Source organism: Cupressus sempervirens, chromosome 10 (assembly GCF_028749045.1).
Source record: "Cupressus sempervirens isolate cs-2001-9-10 chromosome 10, ASM2874904v1, whole genome shotgun sequence".
Taxonomy (NCBI): Eukaryota; Viridiplantae; Streptophyta; class Pinopsida; order Cupressales; family Cupressaceae; genus Cupressus; species Cupressus sempervirens.
Genome location: NC_143127.1, coordinates 364,351,281 through 364,360,536, shown reverse-complemented (window position 1 = coordinate 364,360,536; position 9,256 = coordinate 364,351,281). Strand labels below are relative to the sequence as shown.

The 9,256-nt window shown below is 35.1% G+C and overlaps 1 protein-coding gene across 1 annotated transcript; it reads right to left on the bottom strand.

The window, feature by feature from the left end:
• Nucleotides 1-6,270: 6,270 nt before the first annotated feature.
• LOC149534165 (DNA replication licensing factor MCM7-like) lies at nt 6,271-7,734 on the bottom strand. The gene is made up of 5 exons (XM_089805981.1): nt 7,627-7,734; nt 7,324-7,507; nt 6,978-7,140; nt 6,511-6,714; nt 6,271-6,415 (listed from the first exon to the last, which is right to left on the bottom strand). Exons 1-5 carry the CDS (start codon nt 7,732-7,734, stop codon nt 6,271-6,273), a joined length of 804 nt encoding a protein of 267 aa, XP_089662107.1.
• Nucleotides 7,735-9,256: the final 1,522 nt, after the last annotated feature.

Genomic DNA, 9,256 nt, shown 5'->3' with positions numbered 1-9,256 from the left:
GAACTGATGCCTCTATCTCTAGTTTAACAAGCAACTTGGTCAATAGTTTATTATCCCACATAACAACCCATAAATAATTCAATGAAGTAGAATATTGAGAAACATATGCTCATTCACATATACAATAGCTCTTGTCATAGGTCAAGACCTAGTATAAGTAGAAAGGTAAGTACAAACAATAACAATAATTGTTTTCAGCAGAAGTTGACTATGTAGCTATTGAATACTTCATAGTGTATTTAGTAGCATAGGCACATATATCTAAGCAAAAAAATACAAAAGATGTATGTATGTATGTATATATGCGTGTGTGTCTATGTGCGCACGCGCGTGCACATGTGTGTGTACTCTTATATATCTATATAGATATACAAGGATATATGTAATGTATAGAACACTACTTATATAATTTATATTATTACAACTAGTTTCATTTCCAACATGGTATGAAAAAATTAATGGAGTTATAGCTACTAATTATTAATTGTCCATCATAATTATAATAAAATACCATTATGGTCTGTATAAACAAATATTATTTATCATGCAAGAAATAAAATACCATTTTCTAAAGCCAAATGAGGTTATCTATGTCCCAAAACTTATTAGAAGAGACATGATTTTCCAACTGAGATAATAAACATAATAAGTACATTGTTTCTAAGAACATTATTCAATCTTTTCCAAACCTTCAATGTATGCTCTTTAGGTAACACCCTCCTATGGAACACATGAGAAATGTAATATGTATTTGAGTTGCATTTATGTGTATCTAATGTATTTCATTGTATTTCTCCCACATTTTTATCATTATCATTGTATAAAATCTAAAAGAAAAAAAGTATTTGATAAACTTAGGAGCATGTTTAGGTTAATTTCCCTTGGGGTCCTTAGTAGGGCGTTATAATTTATAAAAATAAAATTGAATTCCATACTATATAAACCCTCTTATTGATCAAGAATTATAAAATTAAAGGAGAAAGTGGATAATTCCACTCCAAAATATATATCTTGACAGGTAAACACCATTAAAGTTCTTGGTATAAGACATACTTAATTATTAGTATACAAAGCCATAAGCAAGATGATATAAATTATAACTATTAATAACTATTATCATGGTTAAAGCATGTAGCTTTGGTCTGACAATAACTGTGATCGGCATATATATACATATGTATATATGTACAACAATATGATGCACATACTATTTTATACACACACACACACACACACACACATATGTATTATTGTTGTATGTGAATAAATGCATATTTGAAACCAATGATCATATATATATATATATATATATATATATATATATATATATATATTGAGATCATTTAAGGCATGATTGAAACTTATTCTAATTTCTTTGATATTTGGATCACTATTGATCTATACTTTATATCGGGTTGCAGATCATAATGATTGGTGATACATTGTTAGACTTGTGTTAAGTCTGTAATAAATCGGGCATGATTAGTTAACACCAAACAAGTGTGAGGATGAATGTCCATGTCTCCATTCAAGGACATGACCATTCATCCCCACACCCTTCCACATGATATTTATACTTGATCTCCTCAAATAAACAAGGAATAAAAATCAATTAATGCAAGCAAATCAAAGGATTGAAGGACATTTCAAGTTCAAGAATATTATATTATCTCTGTTATTTTTTACTAACTTCTATAGATTCTGGAGCAAATCTATCCTGTTTCAACAATATTCATACCTACAATAAAATTGTCCATTGACAAGCCACAAATTTGAAATCTAGTAAGAAACTTTACATGGTATCAGAGCCTTGTTAAGGAGAGATCTCATTAAGTTTAAGAGATTAGATTTCACATTATGTTGTTGATGGTAGAATTGACTTTGTATCACCAAAGTCATTGAATGTTGGCTGAACATGTTGGAATTACAATAGGAAAGGTAAAATTCTAAAGGGGGGGGAGGGGGTGAATTAGCTATTAAAACATGAACCCATAAAAATTTCACCTCACATCCATCTCATACATTCAATAGATAAACTGAAATAACCTGTAAAGCACATACATCTAAATCATGTAAACATATAAGCAATCACACATATGACACCAGATATGATTACCCAAAATCCCTCCAAGTGAGAAGGTAAAACTGGGGTGGGGATGACACCCATAAATCTTCACTACTGCAGTTTTAAAGTGTATCTAATTAAGTTTACACTGTTTTGATCATAAACTATGATCTACCCTATGAAAGGTCTACCATATTAAAGGCTTACAAAGACTGTTAAGTCCTACCTTCTTAGAGGATTTCAACACCATGTTAGAAGTGTGCCTTGTTAGAGGACTTCAACTTACAACTAAATAAGCACCCTATTAAAGGATTTTATACAGCTTGCTAGGACTACTCTATTAAGAGATTTGACTGAAATCACTTGCTAAAATGCCTCAACATAGATCTTGTGATTGGCACTTTCTTGCCTGATGACATATCGCCTCTAAACACTTATCTTTTTTATCCTTCTCAATCAAATGTCTCAATGTTGTATCCTTTTCTCTATCCTCTATTCTTCTCTAACTGATTCTATAATTTACTCTTACTTCATAACTTCTAAGTCTCCATGAATGCTCTGTTTGTGCATGCAAACTTCTCCTATTGCTTACTAAACTTCATTACACACACATAGATAGTTTAGGATTTTGTCCTCCTTAAGAAGACTAGGAGACTTAGGCTTAGGTATGAATCTACGACTGAGATTCATCCAAATTAACTTAAACTTTTCCATTCTCTGATTGGCTACATGTAATTGCATAGGAAATCTACATGTAGATTCGTCCTTATCTCCAAAAGATTGTAATCTATCCTTAGGTCGGCTAAAAAATGGTTTACATAGTTGTTTCTACCATTACAAACAAATATGTCCAATCTATGTCACTCAACATCTGAAGTTACTAATGCTTGGCATCCACTGTAATTATGTTATGACTTAGCACCTACACTACTTGACATCCTATTTACTTGGCTCCTAAATCACTCGGCATGGTCTATCTACTCAATACTTGAGTGACTTGGCACATGAGTGACTCAGTACTCATTGCAACTTGACATAGTCTAATATTTATTTGTTATGCTTGGCATGTATTACTAGTTCGGCATGAACTAAGTAAATGGCTTAAGTGTGTTGACACTCACTTGTCAAAACCAATCTGAGATCAACAATCTCCCCCTTTGACATGAGTGTCAAAAAAACTTGAATATACATAATCAATCTTAATCTTCTCGAGTATAACATATCCATGACTTGACTTATATACAAAACTTTAAAATTTCAAAAAATTTGCAATAACCTATATACCTCAAAATTTGTAAATCCCCCTAAGTTAAATTTGTCTATTTTGTACCCAAAAAAAAACTATGTTCCATTTTGAGTAGATTTATCTCTGCTGATGTTCTTTGCACTTATACTCTTTCATGTTGTTCTATTTCTAACTCCCCCTTTTGTTCTCCCCTATAAGATAGTCTCCCCCTTTTTGACACTTATGTCAAATGGGCTATACACATATAGTGTGTTTGTCCAAAAATGATTTGTTGACCTCTAGTATTATCTTGAGAGTTGCATCCTACTTCTCACATGCAACATCCAATGACTTGAGTTGGATGGCAAGCTCGGCAGCAAGGTGTACTAGGCCATCTAGTGTAGAAAGATTGGGGTCTTTCTTTAGTAAAGTTTTTGCATAACCTAGCTCCTTGTGTAGTGTCTTCATATGAGGGGTGAGGGATGCCTATATACATATTAATTTGGCTCTTATACTAGCCTATTCTACTATTAATACAGCTAATTGACTTTGTGATTGAAGCAATGCATGAAAATGCTTCTCACTCTGAGCTGGGTTCTGAGGTAATTTTGTACCTGATATGTTTAAATTTCTCTCCAGACTCAGAATATGATGTCTAGTCTCTTGGGTGAATAGTGTAGGGTCACACAATTTGGTGTACAATGAGAATATATTCTCAAGTACCTTCTTCACATCCTCAACCTTTGTTGCTAATGCAACTTGAGTCAATGCTATCTCACCAGATATCTTCCCATTGACCTTGCTTTGGAATTTCTTTTCAGACCATTCTAAGAGTTTTGCATTAGTATCAATGTCTTCATTATTGACCCTTTCCACTATATCTGACAATTGTTCTAGTAGTGGCTTGGTCTCTTCAGGAGTAAACAAATTAAATGCATCTAGAAAGATGTCTTTTATGTCTTGAAGTGCTTGCTTCTGCCTGTGTTCTTTCCTAAGCATTTCCTGATGCTTTTTCTTCTCTAAAGCTTCTTACAAAATGCCTATTTGATCTAATGTCATTGTATTATAATCAAACTTAGGTATAACAATCTCTTCATCAAGAGTGATATCTCCATAGTGAATTACCTTTTCAACTTTTGTAGAGCTAGAGCCCAGCACTGAGATTTGCAATGGTATACCTTCGGTGCTTGGCTTATGAAGAGCTTTTGTTGAAGGAGTGCCAGATGTTGGTAGAGTTACCAATGCTTGGATGGCCTCTTGTTCCTTCACCTTAGGTGTTTCCTCACTCTCTTTAGGTTTTCTCTTTTCTATTTCAATGACATGAGTAGCACTTTGTCCTTGTGTTGTAGGTACAGATGAATCCATCTGTCCTATTTCCTATTGTTCTGTAGTGTCTTTCTCTTCTTCTACAGTCTACTTCTACTCAATTGTAACAATCTTAAGAAGCATATCAACCTTAGTAGATGTATCTATTATTTTTTTAATCAAAGGTTATACTTGAGTAATTGAAGGGATGGTAGAAGGTGGTTCTTGTGGATTCACCTTGTCCCTTGTGGTGTTAGTTACTGCCTTTTGGAGCTCATCTACACTAACCAAAATTGGATTTTCACATAACTTATCTTGCAGTGTAGAATGATTCAATATTTGCTTCAAGTCTTCTATAGTCAGGGGATTGATGTTCTGAGCTAAAGCATTAGGAACATTTTTGACAATAATAGTTTTGGTAGACTTGACTATGTCATGGGGAAGACTGATGCTCGACACTTGTGTGTCCTACACACTCTGTCCATCTAGCTACTACTTAGTTGTTGTCTTTTCATCATCTTGCTTATTTTTTACTTCCCCAACATTATTATCTTTATTCTCATCTTCCTTATCATCATCTTCCTAGTCATCATTATGTTCATCATCCTTGTCATCATGCTTACCTTCTGTAGGATCAACTTCTCCTTGTTTCACAATGGTCAACCCATAGATAAGTTTCCTATTTGAGTTGATTTCTCACTAATACATTAGACCTCAATTTGCGACGGCAAGAAAAGGTAATGTGTTTTTGGCTTTTTTTTTTCAATTTTAGCTCGATTCCGTCACAATTGCGATGACAGGCATCGCAATTGTGACGCCAGCGGGATATAAGAGAAAAAAAAAAGTGAAAAACCCTCATTTGCATGAAATCGCGCGACATAGGGTTCTTGTGAAAGAAAAGGCGCGCGTGCGGGAGATCACTTCGGCAGCATTGAGAGGGTCGGGGCATTGAAAATTCATGCATATACATGGAAAATGTAAGTAGCAAAGGTAAAGCTCCTCAATACATTGAAAATTCATGCATATACACATTCTTTCTATTTGTTCCTATTTCCTGCAACCAATATAGACCTTTATGAAAACTATCACTTATTTTTAGTGACTCATCTTTTTCTATGACAAATGCATTTATCCTCCTTCGTATGCATAGAGCTTACCTTCATACAGCTAGATTCAATATGATGTTATAATAATGGTACAGTCAAAGATCTTAGATGCGTAATAATCATCAAGGATATTTGACCTAGTAATATATTTTATGGAACTGTTGAAATCTTTCGAAAATCAATATAATTTAGTAACATACACAATGAAAGTTAGAATATGAAGATAATGGTAGAAAATTGCAAGAATGAGCTAGAGATGAATAGATATGGGAAGACCGAAAAATCTGGATAGGTAAACAACTTGTATAAGCTCACTCTTTCAATTTTCTTTCATAATCTTCTTTTCTTGGAAAAAGGTCATGATGTACAAACCCAAACATCAACTTATTTAAGTATATGAACATAAATTAAAAAAACAATGTCATCTTAGAGACTGTAAATGGTTACACAAATATACTATTTATTAGAATCTTAGTACCATTGAGATTCAAAGAATGCTTAAAAGTGATATGGTTACACAAATGTACTATTTATTAGAATCTTAGTACCATTGAGATTTGAAGAATGCTTTAAAGTGTTCTTGCTGTGGTGTAAGAATGTGGTGCATCACTCTGTGCTTCCTCTTGCCTCATAGCAACATATGCACTGGCAATGTATTCTGTTAAATCTTTGGGTACATAAGGCACCATTCTTCTTGCAGCTGCTATATATGCCCTGGTGAAAATAACTCGTGAGAATGTAATTAATGCAGTCAAAATTATAGTATGTAAGTTGAAGAATTAGAATCTAAGGATCAGTCAATTACTCACCTCAGTATGGATGAATCAAGAGGAGCAAAACCCAAAGGAGGTGGCTTGCACTTTTGGTGCACATATAAGACGTGTCTAGCCATTTCCAAATCACTATCCATGTTAGCTTTGTGAAGTATCAGCCACATTAAGTCAAAACGGGAAAGCAGTGTTGGAGGAAGATTGATATTTTCTGCAGGAGTTCTCCGGAGATCATACCGACCCCTGTCGCAGTTACAAGTGTCAGATCACAAGAAACAAAATTGAAGCAATCAAAAGGGGAAAAACTGTAACAAATTTGTCACTCAATATGCTGCTAATTTGGAAATGGTATGAAATGTATTTAGCAGTTAAAATTAATAATCCCTCATTCTTATAGAATTTGAGCATAAATACCCTTCACACTGGCCTGAAGGTTTCAAGAATCTAAGATTTAACAATTCATTTTGACATTAAACCAGATTAGAGATCAATGATTCAATTCATACCAGGCAGGATTAGCAACAACTAGAACTGCAGTTCTTGCATTTAAAGAGGTTGTTATGCTTGCCTTTGCAATACTCACAGTCTGCTGCTCCATCACTTCATGAATAGCAGTATGGTCTATCTCATCCATTTTGTCAAATTCATCAATAGCACATATACCCATATCTGCAAGAACCCGATTCATCCCACAAAAAATTGAAATGTTACTTCAGCAGCTCTATATGTACCAAATATAGATATTAGCTACACCTTCCACGATCAGCCTTACAGAACATTTGACTAACATCCCAACCCACAATTACAATGCCATTAACAGGTCAATACATTGAATTACTCATACCAAGGCACCACCCTTAAGAACCATCTCATTTGTAACTGGGTCCCTTTGAACAGCAGCTGTGAGACCTACACCGCTACTTCCTCGCCCAGTGGTGTAAACTCCAGGAGGTGCCACACTGACCATGTGTTTCAATAGCTGACTTTTTGCTACTCTAGGATCTCCCATCAACCAGACATTCAAATCGCCCCTAATCTGTGAATTCAATGAAAATTAGCTATACAGTTCCTTGAGTAGAAACAATTGGAATTGATGTGAGTCGGTAGATATTTGGCTCTAGCTACAACCAATTGTACTATTAAGGTCACACCTACCCTCCAATTGCGACGGGGTTGTTGTAGGTGCGACGGCAACCCCGTCGCAATTGCGACAGAAAACACAAGAATTGTGACGAGGATGACGGGACAACAAGGTGGCTGCATAGCGACGGATAGGTGTCACAAATGCGACGGCAAGGGTAGACGTCGTAAATTGTGACTAAATAACTATGACGTCTATGTCTGTCGCAGTGGCGACACATTGCTGTCATAATTGTGACACATAACCGTCACAAATCGATGCCAAATCTATTAGTGTCTTGACCACATCTTCAATGTTGTTTTGAAGAATGCTAAAGGCTCTATACTTAGGTGCAAACCTAACTACATATCTCTTTACTGCCTTAACAATTTGACCTTTTGTCAATTTTGGCATTACTTGGGCTAATGTTGTTTCCCTGATCTATTTCTCCAAGTTCAAATAGTAATGCCACTTTTGCTCAACAATATCATATAAACCTTTTGGTAATGAGTTGGCAAATTCTATCGGTGTGTTCTTGAACTTTGACATCATGGCATATGATGCCTCTTCCACTTGACTCTTCTCATCTCTTTCCAATTTATCAAAATCAATATTCTTTAAACTAGATAAATATGCATTATTCTTGACATTATCACACAAATTTTCAAGATCATATAGTGGTTTGTGACTTACCACTTTGAATTGGCTAATATCATCTGATTTTGTCCTTTCTTCATCTGAATCAGGTTGTGCAACATATTTTCTCCTTTGTTTCTTTTGAACTTGGCCTCCTTGATCTGTAGCATTTATTTCCTCCTTGGCCTTTTGAGTTGTATCATGTGTGCTTGCTCTGGTGGGAGGGGCAGTAGGCTTCACTAGGCTTGGTTTCACAATTTTCTTTGCCTTAGCCACTGGTTGTGCCTTAGCCTTCCTCTTCTTTGGCTTGGCAGGAGTAGGTGCTTCCTCGGCTTCTTCTCCCTCAGCACCTTTTATTTCCTCTTCTTCTTTATCCTCTCCCATGCCTTGATTTAATGCAAGAGGTCTTTGAGTTTTTTCTCGTTCTTTCATCTTCTTCCTCTTCCTTATGTGCACCCTCACCAAATTTAGCTTTAAGCTTCTTGACCAACATATCTTTCTTCTTGAGTGTGGAGGCAGTTTTCAACTCCATGGTAATTTTTGACTTTACAATATCATAGATGCCAAATATCTTTGCACTTTTGTCAACTTCCTCTGCTAGGAGTGTAGTTATGGTTGCAGATGCTTCATCAACGTTAATTTCATACCCAAGTGGTCTTAACCATCTAACTCTAGGTGTAGCAGCTTGCACAAAAGTGCAGTTAGCATCAACAAGAAAACATATATCATTGTAATGTTTCTCAACCAAAGAATCAAGTATCCTCATTCTTTCTTTCATAGATTTCTTGAAATCTTCAAAGTAACTTGTCATCAATGTCTCAAAGTTTTCTCTCATCTACTTAATGTATTCATTTATTTGCACCACAATTGACCTATTGGTCTTCCATCCTATAGTACCAAAATAGGGGAATGTATTATGCATATAGAAGAATATGCAAACTAGTATTGAACCAAACTTGCATTGTGCACTCTTGGTTTTCCTTATAGCTCCAAGGTTCTCCATCAGTTGTTGTAGCTAAAGTTTTGCCA